The sequence below is a fragment of the Girardinichthys multiradiatus genome, chromosome 17 (genome assembly GCF_021462225.1).
Source record: "Girardinichthys multiradiatus isolate DD_20200921_A chromosome 17, DD_fGirMul_XY1, whole genome shotgun sequence".
In the NCBI taxonomy this organism is placed as follows: Eukaryota; Metazoa; Chordata; class Actinopteri; order Cyprinodontiformes; family Goodeidae; genus Girardinichthys; species Girardinichthys multiradiatus.
Genome location: NC_061809.1, coordinates 10401286 through 10426583, shown reverse-complemented (window position 1 = coordinate 10426583; position 25298 = coordinate 10401286). Strand labels below are relative to the sequence as shown.

The following is a 25298-nucleotide window of genomic DNA, read 5'->3' as shown; positions in this document are numbered from 1 at the left end:
TATGTAAACACCTAATTCAAGATTTTAGGTGAATGTGACGAAGGCAGTTCAAAAGGTTATGAAGATTTTTGAGACTGGTCCGACTCTGCTTTTCATCAAGGTGCCGACCCAACCACTCTCACCCCTTCGGTTTACTGTAATAGTATATAGTGGAAGTGGGAGGGGTTGCAGACGAGGTCAGAGAAGGGATCACCAACTAATTACAGCGCTCCGGCACCAACCCTCGGTCAGATTGTTTAGAAAGCATTAGGGGGGAAACATGGGCCTCCCTGGTGCATTGCACATAATTAGTCCAGAGCCAAGGTCACAAACAGACAAGCACAGGGACGCACAGCCGCCACACGCATATAAAAGCACACACAGTATTCTTCTTCTCTCTTACTTCCACCGCAATCGAAGCACTCCTTTCGCTGTGTCTTGCTCTCTCGGGGGGCAACAAGGCACAGCGTCGATTAATTTCCTGAATGAATAGCCTAGCAACTGGTTAACGGTTATTTAAGGATGCTCACATTTTATGCAGAACACATTCTCTGCACTATTAATTACCTTTAGTGCTAGGCTAGGCAAAATTTTCATTACACAAATATAATGCATCTATTACAGCAACATAAAAAAGAGAAACAATCAAGAAACATGCAATTCTAGCTTACACAGTTCAGGGTGTTTTTAACTAAGTTTCATTTAACAAAATACATAATATGCCTGATTAATAAAGCCTACATGAAATATTCTTTACTCTAGATTAGGGTCATGGATCTTATGGGGTGGGGGGGGGTAATTAGAATAGCTCTGCTTCCAGACACCATTAATAAAAATTCACAAATCTGATATGATACTGTGGAGATGAAGTCAAACACGTATCAGAAATAAAGCCAGAATCAAGGGTGCTAAGTAACAGTGGTGCAGCTGAGTCAACCATCAGCTCAGGCGGGCCCGTTTGGAATTGACAGATGGCTCGACCGTGACCACTGAGAGCTGGGTCGATTGAGGGAGGTGGTGGCCAAATGGCTTTGGGATGAAATCATGAAACAAAAATCAAGTATGGTGCCACAGTCTGTAGGCAATCAAAGGCTTTCTAAACACTCCAGCCCAAATCCAGTCTATCCAAGCAATTCATATTTCTGAAATGCATTAAAAGAAAAAGCTGTTGCATGAGTAGTGTGTATACACAAAAGGTCCTTCTGGGTTTCCACCAGTCTGGACAGTGTTAACAAGGTGCTGCTCACAAGTGACTTTGAGATGGACACTAAAAAAACAAACTGAAGACTAACTTCGTACATTATCCAAGTAGTAGGAAATATTGAAAAATGATACATGGTTCTAAAATGTTTTCACAAATAATCTAAAAATTTGCATCTGATTGTCTTAAATCCATTTAGATGAGTTGTTGGGAAGAATGGAGCTGAATGTGAGGCATACTGGAAGAAAGCCAATAGGAGGCTGCAAAAGAATTGAGACTAGGGTGTAGGTTCCCCACCAGCAGGGCAATGCCTCTAAACATACTGCCCGAGCTACAATGGAATTGTTTAAATCAAAGCATATTCATGTTTGAATGGCCTAGTCAAAGTCCAGACATAAATCAGTATGGAATCTACTGTTCTTCAACTTACAGTTCTATTTAAATTGCAATAAAATACATTAAAGTCTAACATAACAAAATGTCTAAAGGTTGAGAGGGTATTAATTCTTCTGCAAGACATTAAAACCACCCCACATGTGGCACATCTAATCTTACCCATATAACCCAGCTCTTTTATAATTGGGTAGTTTACACTATTAATAATCTAAGCTTTAAAGTCAACTAAAACAAAGGGATCTCATATGCAGCCTCATCATTTAATGACATCCACACAAGCACACACACTAACCTGGATGCCGTCCAGCAGTTTGCTCATGCACCAGAAGCTGTCAGCCTCAATGTTCCTCAGCGCTTCTTCCTGGAGACTGGACACGTCAAAGTTTTCCACTTCCTCCTCTGGAGAAGAGAAAATGAGAGCAGCAACAGAAGGTAAGGAACCAGCTTTGCAAGGAGCGAACAGACGGGCGCTAAAAGAGCCAGCAAGCATTGTGAAAGGTAAAGTGAAGAGAAAAAGAAGACAGAAAGTGTAAAAGACAGAAAGAATGAGCGAATTGAGGCACCGGGGGAGCTGTTCTGTCATCAACCTATTGTTCAGAGAGAAGCTGAATGATAACTAGCTTTTAAAAGCAAAAGTTCAACCTTTTCTGGTTACTTATGTGAACATTTTGAAAATGTCAGAGAATAAGGTGTACTTATTTTTTTTCAAGTCAGTGATAGGTTGTTTAATTTGGATTTCAGGGTCGAGTCAGGTGGGCTAGAAGACAAACAGTCTGCACATTAACAGAGCAAAGCTGGGTTCAAACGCATCCCGAAGTGCGACGCCGACGGGAACAAAAGAAACTGTTTCAAAGTGGCGAGCAAGCCGAGTCCACAGTCATCTCCAGTGGGTGACTCCAACGACGGATGTCATCAGATGTCATTAACAGCAGCAGTGTGTGACGGGCTGCAGGGGCTCTGACGGCCTTCTGACAGCCAGCGGACAGAGGATGGGACAAGACTGATTAACAGTGATCCAGAGATTGGTGAGGGGCAGGCGCAAGAGACAAAAAGAACAAATTGCCAGTCGGGTTATTTTTTTGTGTGTGGTTGTACAGCACAGGCATAAAAGGGGCAGTTATGTAGTTAGGTGAGCTTATGCATCTGAAACAGACACTTGAGTACAATTGCAAGACCTGGCAGCTCTGCTTGGTATCCTTGGCAACCCTTGTGGAATGCTGTCAAGGTTGTAATGAGCATGCTCAATCAGACAGACAGGTAGAGGGTGAACAAATAGCCCCTCCTTTTAGGGGTGTGTGTGTGTGTGTGTTTGCACCTGAACATTTTCACATTTTCCCACGTTACAACCACGCGTTCAATGCAACTTTTATTTGACAGAGAGCATTTCCGAAAAGCAATTTTAAAGTCTTACAACAGATTCTCAATTTTATTTAGGTCTACACTTTGACTAGGCCATTCTACCACACAAATATGCTTTGATCTAAAGGATTAACATGCATACTGAGTGATCAGATTGTGTCTGGACTGTCCTAAATATTCACTCTCCAACGGCATTCAAAACCTTTATATATGTGAAATATGCAGTAAATGGACTGAACTTCTATAGCGCTTTTCCAGTCATGCAGACCACTCAAAGTGCTTTACACTAGAGCCACATTCACCCAATCGCACTCACTAACGCTCACACATTCACACACCGATACGCAGATCGGTAGGCAACTTGAGGTTTAGTGCCTTGCCCAGGGGCACATTGACATATGGCAGGAGGAAGCTGGAATCGAACCCACAAGCTTCTGATTGCAAGACGACTACTCTTCCTACTGAGCCACAGCGCAGCATCCCTAAACTAATAAACCAGGCCAAACATTTTTTTCATTAGAAGACTTACTGCAGCGCTATGAGTTAAAATCTCTGGTCTTTAATTATTTTCTGCTTCCTCTCTTATGTTGTTTTCATTAAGACTACACAGATGAACGTATAAAAAATATTTCAGCCAAAACGTAAAGCGTGTGTGACGTTCCAGAATCATCAACTGACCTTTTAATTGCTCAACTGAGAGCCCATTGTGTGGTAACCCCGGTAACTGAGATCTGATCACTCAGGAAGGATTATAATGCCAGGTATAAAGTGGCCTCACAAGGCTGAGCTACTTTACAAACAGGACACGTGTCTTGACCAGGTCTGGACAGGGCCCTCCAGGGCTCTATAGCATAAACTACATTTAGTATTGCAATTGTAATACGATGAAATGTAGAAATGGGTCCAAGAAGAGAGAATATGTGCACAGGCCAGTTTTTCCTTTTCCTCATTTCCCTTTTCATTCCATCAAAGTGGTAAAGATCAGAGAGACCAGATGCAGAAAAATCAAATTTTGCTCACCTATCAACCTGATCTTTAATACAGCATACGGATGTGTCAGAGGCTGCATTGTGATGTCAGTGCTGTTCGCAGGAATTGAAGGCAATAAAAGCCAGAAGATGTGATTCAGCAGGACGCACATACATTGCTGTTATTGCAGAGGTGTAATCTCAAAAACCATACTTTTGAATGAAAGGGAAGTGAATGAAAAATCAGCAAGAAAAAAGTCAAAGACAATCAACTAGAGCTAAACCTTTTGCTGAAGCAGTTGTCCTAACAGTACAGAAACAAAAGCAGCCTCCATCTGACCAACCTAGACTCAATATTCAATTTAAGAGCCTCTCTTTAGTGATCCAGAACACAATGATGCTACATTAATGTAGCCTCTCAGTGGTACGCAGCAACCCCGAGCTCCATTGACAGCATTAAATCTGCAGTTGAAAAGATTAATTGCGAACAGACTGACTGGCAATTTGCGTGGTGTCATTGCTGATTAACAGGGCAGTGAGAGAGAGCCACTGCTCTGTCTTTTGGGAGACCCTGAGAGTCCCAGAGTCTCAAATCAGTCTTTGTCGTGCCTACGGCCTCGCTGTCGGGCAGATTCCCAAACCTGGGCCTTGACTCACGAGCAGATTAGAAGGGACGGCTTCCAAGTGTCCGGTGGTTGCTCTAGAATTAGGCGCAGCTCATCACAATAACAAGGACACACAAGAGGAAGGACTTTAGAGGAGAGGCAGTGGAACAAAAGTGACTAAGCTCCAGACAGGCTGGGTGAATGACAGGGCAACACTGCCCCCTGTGATCATAATATGAACTGAACCTGGTGGCAATATCCAGATGAAAATGGATCAATGCTTCATTGCCTGATAGCTCTCTCTGAGCACTGCTTTATGGTGGAAATATCAGTAACTTCCATAAGGCTGTTTTAGTTTAAAAAAAACACTATAAAGGAAATAAAGTAAGCACCATTTAGTGAACTTTAATCCTCTTCAACACAGGGTTCCAAGACTTCCAAAGTTTATTTGAACTGTGTAAAAACAACAATGAAGGAAGAAAGAAAGGAAAGGAGAGGAGAGACGAGGGATACAAGGAAGAAAAGAAGGGCAGGATGAAACAAGTAAGGAAGAAAGGAAAGAACAAAGGACACAAAAAGGGAAGGGAGGTACAAAACAAGGAAGCAAAGAAAGGAAGGAGTATCACACGGAAGAAAAGAAGAAAGAGCACAAGAAAAAGTGGTAGGAAGATTTCAAAGGAGGGCACAAGGAAGGAAGAAAATGAAAAGTAAAAAGAGAAGAAGCCGCACCAGGAAGGAAAGACAGGAAAGTAGAGAAGGAATCCCACAAAAAAAGAAAAGGAAAGGAAAGAAATGAAGGACACAGAGCAAGGCAGATAGGACACAGAAGAAAAAGAAGTGGGACAACAGGAAAGAGATAAAGGAGACTTTAGGGCAGACTCAAGGAGGGAGAGGAGGTGAGACAAGAATGGAAGGACAGACGGAAAAAAGGAAAGGCAAGGAAGCAACGAAAAAGGGAAGGACACAATTTAAACAATGTGAAAGGAATCAAATCTGAAAAAAATGTTTTTCTATTCTCTTCCTTTTTTCATACTTACCCACACCCAGAAAATCACCGTAATCTAATTCCACATAATTTCAGACTGTAGGAACCCTGGTTACAATTCTACCTACTGACCCTCCATCAAAAGAAGAAACTAATTACTTTCAGAGGACCCAGGCCTCCCAGCAGAAACTCCAACAAGAAATTCTCTTGGTGATTATTTCTGGTAGTCTGCCTTCACACTAAAGACCAGCTGACAATACATGTCTGGGACGCCTTCTCCAAGGGATTGCTTAACAAATGAGCTGGGGGAATTTTTGGCAGTTCAGGCCAGAATGAGCTTCATGTCAGCGGAAGGGAGTTTCTGCAGCTTGAGTTCTGTGTGAGATGTGGCTCCCTAATTATCCACAGCCAAATAACGCACTGCGGATCCTCTGAAGCAGAGCGCCAAGTCTTGAGAGAGTAGACACCAACGTTCATCTTGGTAGAGAGGATAAGGACTTGTTTGGCACGAGCCATAGACTTCTGAGTCGAGTCAAGAAGAATTCATTTGCATGCGCACATAAAGCAACAGAAAGGAAGCTTCCACAAAACCAAAACTGACTAGAGACAGCGATGCATTCTGATGGGGTCTCTTTTCTTTTACCTCCGTTTCATATTGCCTATTGTACATGATGCATAAACTTGGGTTCTCATCCAGCCTTGTTTGGCACAGTTCCAACTGTTTTAAACTTTACAAATTATTGCTCTGACTATTAATGAGGGATGGGCTGGTTACCAGTATTAAAGTATACCAAGGTTTTAAAAAGTTACAGTTTTAAATCCACAGCAAAATGTATGTAATAACCCTTCCTGTGGTTTAAAGTCTATTTAATAAGATGCCAGGAAAAAATGCTTCAACGTTTTCTTTGGCATAGAATAACCTTCTGAAGGTGGTCTGAGTTTGCCAAAATCAGCACTGATGTCAGATCATTTAACATGACTAAACACCTACCCGAAGTATTTTTAGGATATCACCTTCTTTTTCAGTTAAAGCTTTCAAAAAATGGCAGTTTAGAGTCCTCCTCAATAAAAAAAAGATAATTTAGATCTTCTGTCTAAATCAGCCAGGAAGTATGTGGTTACCAGGTTTAAACAGGATCCAGGGAAGTGCCATCCATCACTCATTAAGGCAAAGCTGTTTTAAAGCTACAGCTACAGTTTGCTCAAGACTATTTACCAAAATAACCACAATAAAAAAGTGTCATGGATGACAGTGAAATTGAGGAACTATGGTATTCATTATAAAGGTCATCATACTGTCAACCTTATAGCAACCCAAACCTGTGGTAGTTATGAGATAGTTGTTCTATGCTCACTTGTATTTCCCATTTTGAATAGTGACTAAGAGAAATCTGGCCTCTGAGCCACATGTCTCCTGGGGAAACAGAAACTCAGGGATTCAAAGACACCAAATAAAGCATAAACCATAGAAATGCTTCAGTTTAATTTGCTGTAAAGGAATTTTTAAGGCTATCAACAACTGTGCCCCTCATGAGTTCTTTTAAAGTCCCTGTTTGTATTACTAAACTCTGGTGTACAATCCTATTTGAATCTTCTTTATTTCTTCTATTTTCCTCTACTAATCGTCTTTTACAGCTAAATTCTCCCCTCATGTTGTCTCCTCCTTTCAGCCATTTGACATCTCCCCTGTTGCCAGGCTGCCCCGCCAAGCTGTTCTCCTCATTCTCTTCCTCACCTCTCTTCCTACTGGCCACGCAGGCAGTTTCCTGCCAGGCCCCAGGGCTCATTTCCTGTTTGTCCTGGCGCAGGGGGCAACTTGTCCAAAGGGACCAACTGCTTGGTCGCAGCCAGCTGTGAGTACTTGGCACAGCTTGGCTTGCAGAGCTGGGTTACACCTCCAGAGACCGACATACCCAGAGACGTGCGTGGATTACACACGCCACACACACTCGTGCCAAACGTTGCCATCTGCCCTTGTACAACTACGAGGCCACAAGGTAACGTGATGTAAGATGATGAACGAGCCAGTTTAGCCTGATGTAATCATAAAGTGTGTGTGCCGAGCGTGTGACTGCAAAGTCAACAACTGGCAATAAAAAAAACCAAAAAAAAAAACCCTGCGGTCTGACAACCTTCTGTTGGTTCAGATTAATCGGGAGCAAACCTGAGCTGCCAACTTCCAAGGAGAGATGGTACCCGATCGGCTTTAACAAGACTTAATGTGCAATAATGCAGTCATCATTTTAAATTACTGCACAGATTCTGGTTAAATCTAATGATTCTAATGGCTTAAAGTTCAGGTGCTAAATCCAAACATGACACACTTTACTTTTCACTTGGCAGAATGACACCCAACTGACACAGCCGAGGGTTTGACACTTGAAAAAATTAAAAATTAAAAAAGATGACGACGAGTGTTAGCTCCCAGGGAAATTTGTAATACTTCAAAACTCTGAGTTCAGGCTGCAGCAACAAAATGTGATTTCCTCTCAGTGGCACAATTAGCTTGATAACACCGTTACCTCGTTAATGAGAGGTGAATATTTTCCAGAGAGGTGGCATTTATACTGTTGGATAATTAAGAAGACAGTCAACATGGCAAAGCTGATGACAGAGACACAGCGAGGGAACACACGCATTCAAATATCACAAAGGATGAGAACCAATTTATAGTAGTATGTGACACAAAGTGTGAAGATATGAAAATAGACAGGTGGAGGTGGAAGAAAACTTGAAAAATTGTTTTCTTTCCCCTGCCCTGGTACATCATTTGACTAGGAAATCCTTCTTTGATTCCATAAATTTTGAGGCACTGGATCGAAGCTCATGTTCCACCAATGCTAGTGGCAAGCCGCTTATAAACACTCTAGCCCCTTTATTAAAACCCTTTAAGTCACGTTACAGGCATTTGTTGGTCGTCTCTGTGGAAATCTAAAAGGCCAGAAGCATTAAGGATGGTTGAAGTCAACCTCTGTGCCGCCAAGCTAGGTAACAGCTCCCTGATTGCCGATGTACGACAGCTTAAAACAGATTTAGAGAAATACAATCCAACACCCTTCTAAGGTTCCTTCCAATTCATGCAAGATGTTCTTTCCAGTTGGGACACAAGCTCAAAAAAATCTGTCTAAGTGCATACAGGATAACAAACATACAGTTTAATGGCTCATCAATGCTTTTTTTTATTTTAAGCTTGAATTAAACAAAGGTTCCTGGGGCTTGGTGTCAAGATTACAATTGGTTATAGGTGTTGGAGATTATAAGAAAAACATTTAGGAACCATGAAAAGGACTGCAAGGTAGGGCATGAAAACTGTGTCTGGAGCTGGATGCTTCTTAGAAGCTCCGTGTGAACGACCAGCCAGGTGATAGTCTTTGATTTTATAATCACTCATAGTGCATGGGAAGGAAATCATAGGTTATATGACTCCATAAATAATATATACCAGAAGGAAGTTGCTTTAGAATACTTTTGTTTGTAAAAAAGTAAAGGAGGAAATGTAAAAAAGGAAGTAGGAAGGGATATATTGGCAATGCATAGGTACAAATAAGAGATACAAACTAAACGAATGGAGAGATCCTACATCCTACAAATCTTATGGGCAGCTCTCTTCATCAACCTTGCCGAGTTCTGCTTCACACCTCCCATGGTTCCTCGATGCCGGCTTCAACTATTAAAGGTCACGTAGGGACTAGACATAGCTGGTTCTATTGACGATGTATAAACAGTCAGAGGCAGTTAAGAGAGAGGCTCATCTTTGCATAGGTAATGCGAGAGATGAGAGCAGAATGGGGTCCAGCAGAACAGCTGCCTCGCACAACTCAGTGGTCCTCTGTAGGAAATTTAGAATGCACCAGAATGAGCTTGAAAAGACGAAAGAGATATTTAATGTGGCATAATCACACAGCACACTGCAGTGGCTGTGGGAAATAGAGCTCTTAACCAGGCCAGCTATAACCTAACTAGAAACTGCCAACTGAAGGCTGCCTACTTTAGTCAAAATGCAGGTACACAAATCATCCAATGTCTTTATTTAATAGTGCTTTGAAGAAACCTTGTCCCCTTAGAAGCCATGCTTTCAGTGTTCAATGAAAACATTGACCTTCAGCCTTACCAATGATAAGAAGCACTTCAAGCTGCTTAATAAAAAAAAGAAAAAAAAAAAAAAAAAAGAAAACTCATAATGCCAGCAATGTTCCAATCCCCTACTATCTACTCTATAAGCAGTGTTTCCATACATCATCCAGCATGTCCCAAAGCTGTTTGTTAGATAACGTAACTCCTTGACATCGAATGGAATATAGTTATTAATACTGTATTAGCACATGAGCAGACACAAAATGACCCACAAGCCCCAAGGTAACATGAGACAGCTTAAAGTCTAGTTTCAAACAAGTCTGCAGCACCGTATTATGTCTTTAGACATTGTTCAAACTCTCCCATCACAAGCCCTCATGCAAGCTAATTTGTACAACACAGACGACGATGGAAGAGTGAGTCAACATGTGCACAGCTGGTGACATCTACTTTGTGTAACCATGGCAATGGCAGAGAGAGATGCAACAACTGCTGGGATTATTTTTATTTTATTTTTATTTTTTAAAACAAGTGTTTTCCCCCCTCACAGCAGTCTATTTCCAGACTGGTTACACAGAAAGAAGAAAGAGAGTGATCAATATTACAAATCATAGCTGCAGCAACAGAATTGTTCCTGGTGGGTCTTGTAATTGATAACCGCTGAAAAAGCTCGGAAAAAGGACAGCAATCCTAAAGCTATTTTTCGCCAATAGGGGCAAAGTCAGGTTTGTGTCACTAGGTTTTCTAAATAGAGGAATAAAGAGCGATAGCTTGTCAGTTATATCACAGATATTTGGACTGTTGGGTGTTTATATACAAAATCATAATTAATCTCTGAAACAATGGTAGTTAGTTGCTGAAATGGAAAAGAATTCTTGGAAATACTCTTAAGTAAAGCATTCCTGGTGCCTGATTTTACAAGTCTGGAAGTAATAAGGTGGTAATTTGGGCACCATTTCTGCACCAGCTTTAGAAGTAAGGATACAGACTTCGTTATTTATGGAAATGAAAAGGTTTTAGCACTTCTAGAAAACCACTGTGCGACAGAGTAAGCTCCAAAATTAGAAGCTCCACCTTATAGAAACGGCGAAAGCGGGCACATTGCAGCCAAACAATGTCCTCCACTGAGAATTGGAGTGCATAAAATGCTTCTTACACTCTTTGAATACAAGGCATGGGATACCTCAAAATCCCTTTATTTCCACATGTTTAAACCCACGTAACATAAGTCACGTGCACACTAGAGTTATTAAAAATGTCAGTTTTCCTTTCCAAAAAAAAAAAATCAAACAAGAAATGCAAAAATGACAGCTTTGTATCTATGTTGGCACTGAACATGGACATAAAACCAAATTATGGGAATGGTACAAATTCCTACATGGACTAACAATGGGAGCACCTGAAAACTCTTATGTGAAAAGCTTAAATTGTGTTAAAAAAAAGCTGGATTATTATTATTATACTTAATTACTTATTAAATAGTAATGACTAATATGTTGACATTGAGACATTCTTATTAAGATGTTAATAAAACTGCTTTAAAAACAGAGTATTCAGTGCATGACTCAATCCAGGAAGAAAAGTTTTAATTTCATTCCTAAAGTAAAGTAAAAAATTCAGAAACAAGTATTTTTTTGTTCCACAATGACATGAACTACTCATGAACTACTTATGTGAAATTCATGTGAGAGTTAAATTTTTAGATTTCTTAAACAATACTTGAAAAATAACCCATTTTACATCTTGTGTCCATTTGCCTTAGCAGTTCATTGTAATTAAAGAAAACTGTTCTGCATTTCCTAATTCATTTTTGAGGTTTTCATTGCTCTTTTTCACACAAGGAGAACAAATACGTGCAAACGGGCCCAAGCATCAGTACAGCTGATGTTCATAGCAGATTTTTTTCCTGCTGCTTTTATTTTCTTAGATATTATTTGTGAACTGTACAGGAATGCTGGCTGTAGTCCAGGTGCACTTAGTGAAGAAGTTTGTCATGCACTGTTCTGCTCTTGTGATCATGTGCTTTTTATCACCAAATGCACCAAATGCAATTAATGCTTTAAAAACATTTATTAAACCAAGCACTTGACGACTGCTTTATAGTTCTTATTTTAGCTCATGGACATAATGCCATGATCCTTGTGAAAGGCAGACATAAACAGGGAATTTGTCATACATACAATCTCTTGTGTTCAAGAAGTTCAAACATGTTTTAGCTAAAGACTTATATCACCTTTCTATAAAAAGGTACAGGCTGCATTTAAGGAAGAAAATGTTTTACAAAAGGTCAATTCTTTCTGCTTAATGCACGACACATTTGGAAACTGAGGGAAAGTTTCCTAAGATGTAATTGAAGGATCAGCCCATTAAACCGTTAGTGTATATAATCTGCAGTCTTAGTTAAAGAGATAAAGCATTAGGGGAATGGTAATAAGCAAGGCATTATTAGCGCCACCAGACACATTAACACATGCAGGTGGCAGACATGAAGAAGGAACACGCAGTGCATTTGTTTTAGAAACGTTCCGCATTGTCTGCGCCGGTGCACATTAAATCGTAATTCTGTTTTCATATGTGACTGCATGTCTGCGCACATGGTCCTGATGCAATCTGAAACACCACACACCGACTGGGAGGTGGCGAGGTGAGATGAGCGTTTCGATTGCCTCCAATTGCATCAGGTCACGCAGAACACGTCTTGCTGGTGACAGAATAATAAAACTATTTCCATCCCCCCCAACCGCCCCAACCCTGATCACGTGGCTGACACGAAAAATAGACACTTGCGGAGATCTGAAGCTTCTTGCCGCAGAGAGCTTCAATTTATGGCTTTTTATAGTCAAGTAATTAAGTTAATCTAAAAATATTAAATAACCTCTGCGATTATTCATAGAGGATAAATCATTTTTTGACAGAACTATTTCTTGGGATCATTTAAGGGCTCCATTGCTTTTATCTTGAGTGATGTGAGAATCTTTAGTAATACATAATGAGATCAGGCCGGATGCAGATGAAAGCACAGCCATTGATTTTAAGCCTTATATATCCCATTGTCAAGCAATGAGAACAATGATTGCAAGACCATTACCACTTGGTCTCATGTCTTTTCCACAAAATCCTATTGAGATGCTAATCCTGGAACAGTATGGTCTGATGAGGAATTCAACATATTCTTTTGACAGCATTTTGCATTTTTGTAATAGTGTGACAGGGACCAGCTACCATTTTTTTTTTTTTATCCCATTCTTGATTACTAAAAAGAACTCCACAAACCCAATAAAATAAAATGCAGGTACTCTCTACGTGGACGATTTGGGCCAACAGGACTTTTCAGAACTAGGAAAATAGGGGATATGCCACAGTGCGGCTCTACATATGGCTACTGATAGGGGAGATGGCTCAGGCTTAGACTCGCTTTAGGAACCCTGCTGAGTATACCTTAGAAAGTGTGTGAGCCATTTTGCACAATTTTGCACTGGACACCTGGGCCCAACAGACAGGACCTTTTTGAGCACTACTTGAAGATGAATTGTGATTCAACTTTATGGCTGTAATGCATAGCTTCGACCACAAGGTGATAGTGATGGACAAAGTTGATTGACAGCAGCAAAGAAGACAGCACTATGGAAACAAACGAATAGTTGGCAGATAAAGACTCTGGGATTGACTGATGACAGGTTGTTGATTATTTATGCAAACATTATTATGTCCAACTTCATATTCTACAAATGCCTTAAAGCAGAGGAGTCAAACTCCAGTCCTTGAGGCCAGCTGTCCTGCAACTTTTAGATGTGTCCCTGCTTCAGCACATCTGAATCAAATATTTAGGTTATTAGCAGGACTCTGGAGAACCTAACTGAATACTGAGGAGATTATCCAGCCATTTGATTCAGATATACTGTACCAGGGACACATAAACGTTGCAGGACACCGGCCCTCGAGGACTGGAGTTTGACACCCTGCCTTAAAGTGTACCAATGTTCAAAAACCATAATAAGGCATAGTCTTGTTACAATCAATTTGTTTGAGGCGGTTTCAGCTAAATAAGTCATCAAAAAGGTAAGATAAACTAAAAAAACTGTTAAATTTACACTATTGTCAAACATTTGTGAATCATTATTTATAGATGGAGCAGAGCAACGTTCAAACAGAATCAACTCAACCATGAAATATAATGTCCGAGATAGACGCAGAGTGAAGAACCATTTCTGTGAGGGAGATGAGAACAACCTTCTTTGAAATACCAAATAAAAATGAAATATTTCTATCATGTCTTATAATGACTTTCCACTGTTCAAATTATAGATAAATGTGGGGTGTTACCTCTTTAAGGTGATGAAGGCAGAAAGTAAATGCAACGTGGCAGACATCAAATGTAAAGGAACATATTTCAGAGACACGAAAAGTTTATACACTAAAAGCTGGAGGGAGGTAGACACACAGGGCCACAACCACAGGGCTGATTTAATTTCTGCAACTCCAAAGCTATTACTTACCCCAGAAACATGGTGATTGTGTTCTAAACCAAATAGAGGAGTGGATACTGGGGCATTTCTCAAGCCAAAAGAGAGACAAAGAGAGACACGGACAGAGAAAATTGAAGAACAAATCTCTTACTGTCTCGGGGAGAATAATGCCCACACTACGTCGATAATCTAGCCCAGTGATTGAAGTAAGAGGAATTAGAGAAAGAAAAAGCTGATAAGGAACAAAGCAGAAAAGACAGTGTTCCTGCTGCATGTCAGCAGCTGAGCTTGGGCTATTACTAAGCAGCTCATTAGAGCTAATAACAGACGTTAATCAGAAGAAGACTCAGAACAGAGGACTTGACCAACAGAGGCCGGACCATGGAGTGAGAAAAAAGCCAATCTGAGTTAACCACTGACTGGCAAAGATCCATTCAAAGGAAAAAATCTTGATCTATAGAAATACCAACATATAGATGGCTACAAAATAACCCGGAGAGAAGAGCTAAGTGGAAATGGCAGAAATAATTGAAAATTCTGTGTGGGGAATTTGAAGATATTACTTCAAATACATATTTCTTGAAAGCAGTCACTACTTCTTCCTACTCCTCTGAACAATCAAAAACATACCTCAATACATTCTCTCTCTCGATGCAGGAAAAAGCCTTTGGCAATATTGAAAGGAGCTATTGTTGCTGTGTTCAAAAAATTTAGTTAAATGTTATTTCATCAGTTAAGTACTAATCTCGATCCCTGTTGCCTCAGCTGGCAATACAATTTAAAAATCAAAACCTTTCAATCTTAAAGGACATGACAGGGGCTTTGTTTTCTATCTCCCTAGCCTGCTGTTAATTGATCAGGTTATCAAACCTCACGCTGTAGGCACAATTAGTGCATTTGTCAAGGGCAAACTGAGCATCAGGCTTCATTTTATGCTGAAGGCGTTTTATTTTTTGGCTTAAATTTCCATACTTCCTAACAATGGGTGTGGTTACTTGTCCAGTTTGCTTGCTTAACAGGTTTTAAACAGTTTTTGGACCCGTCTGAAGAGCAGTTTTTATATACTGAATCAGAATAACAAGAAACAAATGTCTCCTTAAAGGAAATATTTTTTTATCTGCTTAAAATCTGTCAAACAAAGCCCATAAAAATGGCCCCTTTAAATGTCACTTTAGTGAGTCACATTTGTTCAACCAAAATAAATAATCTTCCACGATTTTTATATTTACTTCAACCATTACAATTTTCATCCCCCAATCTTTTTTGCCACCCTAGATTATATGATGTAATTTTACATTCGGAAATGCTAATGTTGGACTAACACTTTGTGACTTTGGCTTTCATTACAGCTAATATCTGCTCTTTAAACCCATGGTTGCAATCCAGAGAGGACATAAGTGTTCTAATACAAGTTGTTCTGGCTACTTCACACGTTAAATCAATGTAAAGGCTGCTCTGCAGAACATTATAGTGCACATCATTCCACCTGAAAAAAAAATGAAGTCCACTTTTACCCAATTTATCCAGACAGGGCAGAAGTCCATATATAAGACATCACCATCTGTCCATTCTCTGTGTGTTTGCATTCGTGGCAGCTCGCCTCATGAGTCCGTGCCCTCTGTTTGTGTGTAGTGTTACAACCCTGCAGGCATTTCATCACAGCTGACTGACAGCATGTTTCCATCTCCCTTGCTTTTGTCCCTGGGTGCTCCACCTTCCTAGCCAGTCTGTCTGCAACATTACACATACACAAATACCACAGAGTCCAAGCGTATCAGCTCAGTGTGTACACATATTTGTAACATATTACCATTTAAAACAGATTTCCTGCTGAACTGTCTCTGTTATAAAGGACTACACGAAGTGTAGTCTTCTATAATAATGTTCCTTGTTTGAATGTCCTACATGAATAGCCTGTTTAGCTTACTTACTATTTATACCAACCTATTTTCTGCCAATGACACCATGCGAAATCCAACAAAGAGAGCACGCTGATTGATTTTAGTGATCTGGCAAATGCTGTAGCCTGTTGGCACAACAGCGTGATGCACAATAATGTTCTAACATTTTGAATAGTCTGCCATCACATTTCTGGCACCACCTACATTTCAACCAACTGTTTTAGATGAAATTTATGCAAACTGCACAACCTATTTTGTAGCTGTGCTGAGGGGACTAATGCTTTTTTTTTTAAAACAAAAAGTGTCAAAGGAAAAAATGCTTGCGACATAAAGCTGACTAAAACATTGCTTGCATAATTCACAAATATGCATTTGGCAGACATGGGTTGCTATGCTTAAGTAAGTGATAAGGAACATATTGTGGAAGAAAGCAACAGTTTGTGGTGTTTCTTGAAAGCTTTAAGTGTCTTCTTGAGCTACTAAAACAAAAAGCTTGTGTCTAGAGATATAAAAAGTCCCACAAAGGTGGGCTGCTTCCTCAGTCTGAACCGCCTTTCCCACAATCACAGCAACACATCATTTCAGATTTTTGGATGAGTCAGGCTTCTTAGACATCTTATCTGACGCTTTCCCTGCTGTTGACCTGCTGTCTTTTCAAAGCCATTTCCTTAGTAATCCCTAATGCCAATTCAAAATATATTGAGAACACTCCTAACCTACCCCCATCTTTATACCAAGGATGGCCGCTTTTACAAGACATTACATGGGAAGGGCAGGTTTAGTTCACAATGCTGTAAACACATTTTTCAACAATGGACATCCAGTTATAAAACAGAAAATAGAATTTTAAAAATATATATATATCAGCATTTGTAGAGGATATTCATAAACTGATTGAATGCTTTAACAAAAGTTGCTTTTATGCTTTTAATGGGTATTGACCATCTTTCCAGCAGGACCAACTGTAGGACATCCATATTTCCCTTTCAGAATAAAAAAACAACAGAGCTCTACAAGATAGAATTAAAAATACTAGTTTGTACATTTGTTAATATATATACTGCAATTCTTTATTATCAGGGACCCATAAAAGTCCTTGTGTAAATTTGGTGTGTTATGCTGCAGAATATACTGGCCACTTTTCCTCAGTTTGACATTTTCTCCCTATCTCCATCTTTGCATTATTAACAATTACTGCTGTCATTAACATGACATTAACTCAGTTTTATCTTTCCAAAGTACACCTGGCTCAGTGCTTCTAGACTTTCTTACTTTTCTTTCCCACAGGAAGTGCACTACCAATCAAAAATCTGGACACACGTTCCCATTCAATGGTTTGTCATTTTTAAACACTGCTGAAAAAGCATTACATTTCATTTGTATTACTTTCTACAATGTGGAAAGTAATAAACATACGGACAGGTAATTGAATGGGAGGTATGTCCAAACTTTTGACTGTTTAGTGTGCCCTTGTATAACTATGCTTCTTTCCTGGATAAAGCAATTACTGTAGAAATGTACAGTGCTACTCTGTTTGGATGGGTCTCTTTCCTGAGTGGATCAATCAACAGTGCTGTTTTTACCTCTGGGTTCTCTTTTTTTTATAGAAAGTACTCCTGGCTCAGTGTTTCTTGGATTTGCCGTGTCTCTAGATAAAGCCATTGTATTTGATGTGTCCTTTTCTAGATGAAGCAACTGACAGAGTGATTTCTGTACAATTCATTTTATATAGTCTTTCTTTTTCATAGAAAGTAACCCTGGCCAAGTGATGGGGCTATTGTTGTCATTAATTATTCATAACCATTTGTTTTTCTGTCTCATAGTAGGTACCCCTGGTTCACTGCTTTTTTCTTCATTTATCTATTTCCTTCCTGTCCTTACAACCCCTAGCTGGGTGAAGCACAAGGTGAGCCTTCTTCAATTTAAAAAGGAGTTGTACTTTTCCACTGTCGCTACATGCTTGTTCAGGATGATGGATTAGCTCAGCTACATGACAATGTAATCAGATGGGCTTCTTTATATGGATTACTTTTCTTAAACAATTGGTATTAGATGATCAACTAAATTAGCTGGCACTTTATTTTATAGATTAATTTAGACTATATAACTGGATCTGAATGACTACAAATGGAATGAAATCAAATGTTAATTGGAGCTATGTTGAAAAATTTAAACTTTTTTTGTCACTCATTTCAAAAGTGAAACTATATAGATGGTTGTGGCATAATGAAAGCACAAAATTCCCAGAAAATTACATAAAATCAATAAAAAATTACATTTTAAACAAATGTCAGGACTCACAAAGTAAGTTCATTTCTATGCACTCAATACTTGGTTGGTCCTCCTTTTGCATGAATTACTGTGTCAGTGTGTTCTGTTGTGGTGTACTAAAAGCCCAGGTAGCTTTAATATAGCAACTTTCAGGTGATCTGGATTGTTGGATCTGGTGTCTCTCCTCTTCCTCTTGACTATACCCAATAGAGTATCTACGGGGGTCAGGTCAGTATGCTGGCCAATACAGCACAGTAACACCACAGCCATTAAACCAGCGTTTGGTACCTTTGGCAGTTGGGAAGGTACCAAAGTCCTGCTGGAAAATAAATCAGCATCTCCATAAAGCTAATCAAGAGAAGGAAGCATGAAGTGTTCCAACATTTCCTGGTAAATAGCTGGGTTTAGTGCGGACCTTAGAAAACACACTGGACCATAACCAGCAGTGCAAATTATCACTGACTGTAGAAATTTCACACTGGACTTCAAGTAACGTGGATTCTGTGCCTCTCCACCCTTCCTCCAGACTCTGGGACCCTGACTTTCAAATGAAATGCATACTTTACTTTTATCTGAAAAGAAGATCTAAGACCACTGAGCAACAGTCCAGTTCTTTTTCTCCTTAGCCAAGGCAAGACATCTCTGATACCGTCTCTGGTTCACGAGTGGCTAGACATGAGGAATGCAACATTTATAGCCCACGTGTAGGCTTCGTCAATGCATAGTAGGTCTTTAAGTGCCTCAGACCACTCCTTGTGAAGCTCACCCAAATATTTGAATACATTTTGCTTGACAATCCTCTCAAGCCTGTGGTTATCCAAGCTGGAGGTTAATTTTTTCCGATTATGCTTTTCCTTCCACTCAACGTTCTATTAATATGCTTGGAAACAGCACCCTTTGAACAACCAGCTTCTTTCGCAATGACCTTTGGTGGCTTACTCGCCTTGTAGAGTGTCAATGACAGTCTCCCCATTATCAGTAAAATCAGCAGTCTTACCCATGATTGTGTAGCCTATGACCCAGACTGAGATACTATTTAGAGGGTAAGGAAACATTTGCAGGTGTTTTGAGTTAATTAGCTGATTAGGCTGTGACACCATGAGTTTCCAATATTTACTTTTTCAAAGTATTCAAATTTTCTGAGGTTTTCACTATCTGTACGCCATAATCCCAAGTTTCACTTTCTAGAAGGAGAAACAAAAAGCTTTTTAAGAATATTATTATTTTTTTAATTATCTACCTGTAATTTATACGTCTACAGTGACTAAAAAGCGTTTTCACAGAGTTGAGTATCACAATTCTCTGACACCCCATGTTCTGAACATGCTGTAACTCTGATATTCATTAATCACAAATGAAGCTGCTCACTTGGCAAAGTCTGCATGATAAAATGTAATCTTTCATACACTGCTCAACTATATTTGGTACAGAGCTAATTGCTGAAAACTTAATAAAATTCAGGCAACCTAAAAGCTATTGCACTTTCTCTCTGCTGTGACAAGAGCATTTTAAATGCAGAAGATTGTGATAGAAGCACAAGCTGTTTCTCTCCGCACTGATGGGAGAAAGTAGCGTCTGACTTGGCTGCTTCCTGACAGCATGGGGGCACCATCTGAATCCCCCTTTCTGTAAAAGTCTTGTTTCAAGCTTTGCCCCTCTCTGTCATTCTCCAAGCTCTGACTCCTTCCTCTTAAGGAGTTCAGACTGGTGCTATTATCTCCAACTTTGCTTCTCTTTCCACTGTTATTTTCTAACCCTCGTTTCACATTCGCCTGTCTCCTTCAAGCTGCTTCTTTGTTCTCATCATTCTTCAGAGTAGATCCATACTAAGATAATGCCATGCATATTACATGATCAATCCTCTGGTCAATCAATACCTTCAGCAAATTAAAAAGGGGACTGGACCTACCTCTTGCCCTGTCATGGCCCACCCTGGCCTTAATAAGATACATTTTCTTGTTGGCTAATGGTTCGCAAAAGATGAAGCAACAGACTCTGGAGATCAATTTGTCATTTGACATAAGAGAAGCTTGCTAAATTGTTAAACAGTACCAGTAGGTTTAAAAACTCATCTACCATTTAGAAATTTGCTGTTGATGAACCATTGAGAGACATATACAGTACAGACCAAACGTTTGGACACACCTTCGCATTCAAAGATTTGTCTTTAATTTCATGACTATGAATATTGTAACTTCACACTGAAGGCATCAAAACAATGAATTAACACATGTGGAATTATATACTGAACAAAAAGGTGTGAAATAACTGAAAATATGTCTTATATTCTAGGTTCTTCAAAGTAGCCACCTTTTGCTTTGATTACTGCTCCGCACACTCTTGGCATTCTGTTGATGAGCTTCAAGAGGTAGTCACCTGAAATGGTTTTCCAACAGTCTTGAAGGAGTTCCCAGAGATGCTTAGCACTTGTTGGCCCTTTTGCCTTCACTCTGCGGTTCAGCTCACCCCAAACCATCTCGATTGGGTTCAGGTCCGGTGACTGTGGAGGCCAGGTCATCTGGAGCAGCACCCCATCGCTCTCCTTCTTGGTCAAATAGCCCTTACACAGCCTGGAGGTGTGTTTGGGGTCATTGTCCTGTTGAAAATAAATGATGGTCCAACTAAACGCAAACCGGATGGAATGGCATGCCGCTGCAAGATGCTGTGGTAGCCATGCTGGTTCAGTATGCCTTCAATTTTGAATAAATCCCCAACAGTGTCACCAGCAAAGCACCCCCACACCATCACACCTCCTCCTCCATGTTTCACGGTGGGAACCAGGCATGTAGAGTCCATCCGTTCACCTCTTCTGTGCCGTACAAAACCACGGTGGTTGGAACCAAATATCTCAAACTTGGACTCATCAGACCAAAGCACAGATTTCCACTGGTCTAATGTCCATTCCTTGTGTTCTTTAGCCCAAACAAGTCTCTTCTGCTTGTTGCCTGTCCTCAGCAGTGGTTTCCTAGCAGCTATTTTACCATGAAGGCCTGATTCACACAGTCTCCTCTTAACAGTTTTTCTAGAGATGTGTCTGCTGCTAGAACTCTGTGTGGCACTGACCTGTTTTCTAATCTGAGCTGCTGTTAACCTGCCATTTCTGAGGCTGGTGACTCGGATGAACTTATTGTCCGCAGCAGAGGTGACTCTTGGTCTTTCTTTCCTGGGGCGGTCCTCATGTGAGCCAGTTTCTTTGTAGCGCTTGATGGTTTTTGCGACTGCACTTGGGGACACTTTCAAAGTTTTCCCAATTGTTCAGACTGACTGACCTTCATTTCTTAAAGTAATGATGGCCACTCCTTTTTCTTTACTTAGCTGCTTTTTTCTTGCCATAATACAAATTCTAATAGTCTATTCAGTAGGACTATCAGCTGTGTACTGTATCCACCTCCTGCACAACACAACTGATGGTCCCAACCCCATTTATAAGGCTTGAAATCCCACTTCTTAAACCTGACAGGGCACACCTGTGAAGTGAAAACCATTTCAGGTGACTACCTCTTGAAGCTCATCAACAGAATGCCAAGAGTGTGCAGAGCAGTAATCAAAGCAAAGGTGGCTACTTTGAAGAACCTAGAATATAAGACATATTTTCAGTTATTTCACACTTTTTTGTTCAGTATATAATTCCACATGTGTTCATTCATTGTTTTGATGCCTTCAGTGTGAAGCTACAATATTCATAGTCATAAAAATAAAGAAAACTCTTTGAATGAGAAGGTGTGTCCAAACTTTTGGTCTGTACTGTATGTCAACTTTTGTCTCATTCCTTTTATATATTAGTTTGGGACGAATTTGAACAAACAGCAGCAGAAAGACACGATTTTAAATATAAAAAAAGTGTCAAAACCAGAGTAAACAACACAGAGGTAATGTCTAAAATGGCACACACATCCGGAAATGATGTTCCCAGCGGGTTAAGCACAGGCCAACAAGCTAAGGGCTTAATTGTAACTCTACAAAGTAAACTAGCTCTACTGATAGTGGCTTCTTCTAAACCTATTCAACAATTTCAATGGATTACTTGCTTTTGATGAAGAGTTTAAAAGAGAAACTCTGCTGTTTTCTACTGACGTGGAGAGGGTCAGTAAGCTGCTGTCATCTCAATTTCCAAAGACACTTTGGCTCAGTGCTTAACCGATTTGTAGCTCAATCTCTCTCAGTAAGATGTAAATCTGTGTGACCTTTTACTGACAACGACTAACTGTACCCCTGCTCTGTTTTACTGCTTGCAGGGGAACCGAGTAATCCACCATTCAACAATCAGAATTGCTTATACTAAACAATTATTACTTTGTGCCCAGTAATGAATTATGAAGAGTCATTCATACTAACCTCTTTATATATTTGTTTCAAAGAAGCCAGACATTCTTGTTTTTAGCGCTATGCATGAAAGCCGAAATGTTCAACTTTGGTCTCATCTCCTACATGGCTTATGGTAAACTGCATTAGTTCTCGATGCCACTTCTCTATCGTTCGAGGCCACTTTAAAAGATTACGAAAAAAAAGTGTCTGTGGAAACAAAATGCTAAGACAATAAGTGTGGTTTAAATCTTGACGCAAATGTTCCTGTTAGCAAGGGAGGAAGCAATAAATTACTAAAACATTGAATTTATTCCATCTAAACTGTCATATTGCTTTTCTCTGACACATTTTATGCTTCTCAACATGCCACTGTTTTCACCTTGCTTTGACAGTTCAGTCATATGACTCAGTGAAAAATGTGAATAAGTGGAAAAGATCTTCAAATCTGGCCAAAAAGTACCTTTAGTGACACGTTTGGGTGAGGCCTTGTGTTCGGACTACACGTAGTCATGAAAGACTGAGTACCTTCAACACACAGTGTGTGATGTACACTCATGCTGTTAAGCTCTCACTCTCAGGCTGTAATCTTTCCTTGACATTGCCATGTCTGCTCTGTTTCACATTGCTGCCCTTGTCCACTCTTCTTCCCAAGCACTGAAGTGCATCTCTGTTTATTAGCACGACTAGTACATCATTCCAGACACAAAGCAAAAATATTTCAAGTCATCTTATAAACTATACTTAAATTTAGATTTTAGACATTTGCATAGGCTTATATTTGAAGCAAAACAAAGCTTATTACATTCAAAAAGTTAAAAACTATCAACTGGAAATCAAAAATTTCTATGAGGGGTGCACCAATTGCAGTTTTTTGGCCGATCTACCAATCTTTGAAAAGCCTGACCTGCCGATTCTAATTTCGGCCGATACAGATTTTCTTCATAACTGACACTGTCAGGTCACAACACACCTTCAAAGTTCCAATCTTATGTTGTCAACAGTTGTGAACCGTGCACTTGCCGACATGACATGGTGGGCGGGTCTGTCAGTCAGCCCTCGCTCACGACAGAGGAAAAGAGGACAGTGGGTGATATTCAGACCTTTACGGAGGTAGATAAAAATCAGTGGTTAAGATCGGTTTCAAATGATAGTATCGACCAATCACCCATAAGCCAAAATTAAGGAAATCGGGCTTTAATGCCATAAAATGACGTTTAGCAGCTACAAACAGTGTCAGTGTCTACTGTCTGCGATTATTTGTTTACTGGGTTTATTATCAAATTTAATTTGTCAAGAAATGTGAAGCCTTTAGTAGAACGAGAAATAAGTTTTATTATTAGTGTTTTAATGGATTGAAATCATTCTGAAAAATATTTTAATGAACCATCTGGCTGTATGTAAAATCCTCATTCGAAATTAGAATCAGCCAACACCACACAGACAAATTAAAGAAATTTTTGGCCACCATATCAACAGATTTGCTTGGTGTAGACTGTAAGGTTGCTGTTTTATGAAATATTTTGTCCTGTCAGGAGGAGCACAGAGTCAGTGGGTGTTGACTTTTAAATAACATGCCACCAACATGGATTTAAAAAGGTAGCATGAAACAGCATATATGGCTAAAAAGCATGTCCCACTATCTCTATTATCAAGCCAGAGGTGCATCATATCATGTTTCTCCTACACTAGGAATGCACAGATTACTTGGTGGATGACCGGCATATGCCAATTATCCACTTGGGTAGCTGGATCCATGACCCAAAAATATGTCTTTTTATCCCCATTTTCTTTTTCAAATACACAAGCCTAGCTGCTAATTTGCACAAGCACTGCCACACGTTAAGCATCAGTTTTATAGCGTAGACCGAAATGTCAAGTTCAGAAAAATCTGAATCTAGTGTACAGGAAAGAAATGGACATATATAGAGGAATGACAAAAAACAATTTTGGAAGACATGAATAAAAGAAATAAAAGCAGGCATCTGGAAAGTACATGGTACAACAACAACATGACAGAGCACATCTAAAATTTTCTACCCCTCCACAAAGGAGCAGAATAACACTCATCTCCAAAGGAAGCCAAAAACATAAAACCTGTTTTGGTTTGCTCTCCATCAGAAGACAGAAGCACCAAATAACAGCAGTGCAGTGCTTCAACACATCATGTACGATGCCAGCCAGGCATATTTGAAGGTTTGTTGGCTGTGTATGTTAGTCAAGACTCATCAGTGCATGGAGGTAACAAGGCACAGAAGTAGGGGGTGATGCTTTTTGAAGATCTGACAAGAATCAAAGAAAGGCAAAGAGGAAGGGGAAAAACAAATGCAGGAAGAGAGAGAAGCAAAAGTGAAACAGAGAGAAAAGGGCCGAGGAGCCAAGATAGGAATACAGGTCCTTCTCAAAAAATTAGCATATTGTGATAAAGTTCTTTATTTTCTATAATGTAATGATGAAAATTTAATATTCATATATTTTAGATTCATTGCACACTAACTGAAATATTTCAGGTCTTTTATTGTCTTAATACGGATGATTTTGGCATACAGCTCATGAAAACCCAAAATTCCTATATCACAAAATTAGCATATTTCATCCGACCAATAAAAGAAAAGTGTTTTTAATACAAAAAACGTCAACCTTCAAATAATCATATACAGTTATGCACTCAATACTTGGTCGGGAATCCTTTTGCAGAAATGACTGCTTCAATGTGGCGTGGCATGGAGGCAATCAGCCTGTGGCACTGCTGAGGTCTTATGGAGGCCCAGGATGCTTCGATAGCAGCCTT

General features: G+C 39.8%; 1 protein-coding gene across 5 annotated transcripts in view; it reads right to left on the bottom strand.

The window, feature by feature from the left end:
• tbc1d22a (TBC1 domain family, member 22a) overlaps nucleotides 1–25298 on the bottom strand; it is a 166749-nt gene that overhangs the window by 78641 nt on the left and 62810 nt on the right. For all 5 annotated transcript variants that reach the window (XM_047389884.1, XM_047389883.1, XM_047389886.1 and 2 more), the window contains one exon: nucleotides 1869–1975. In XM_047389884.1, coding sequence (XP_047245840.1) covers nucleotides 1869–1975 — 107 coding nt within the window. The remainder of the gene's footprint in view (nucleotides 1–1868; nucleotides 1976–25298) is intronic.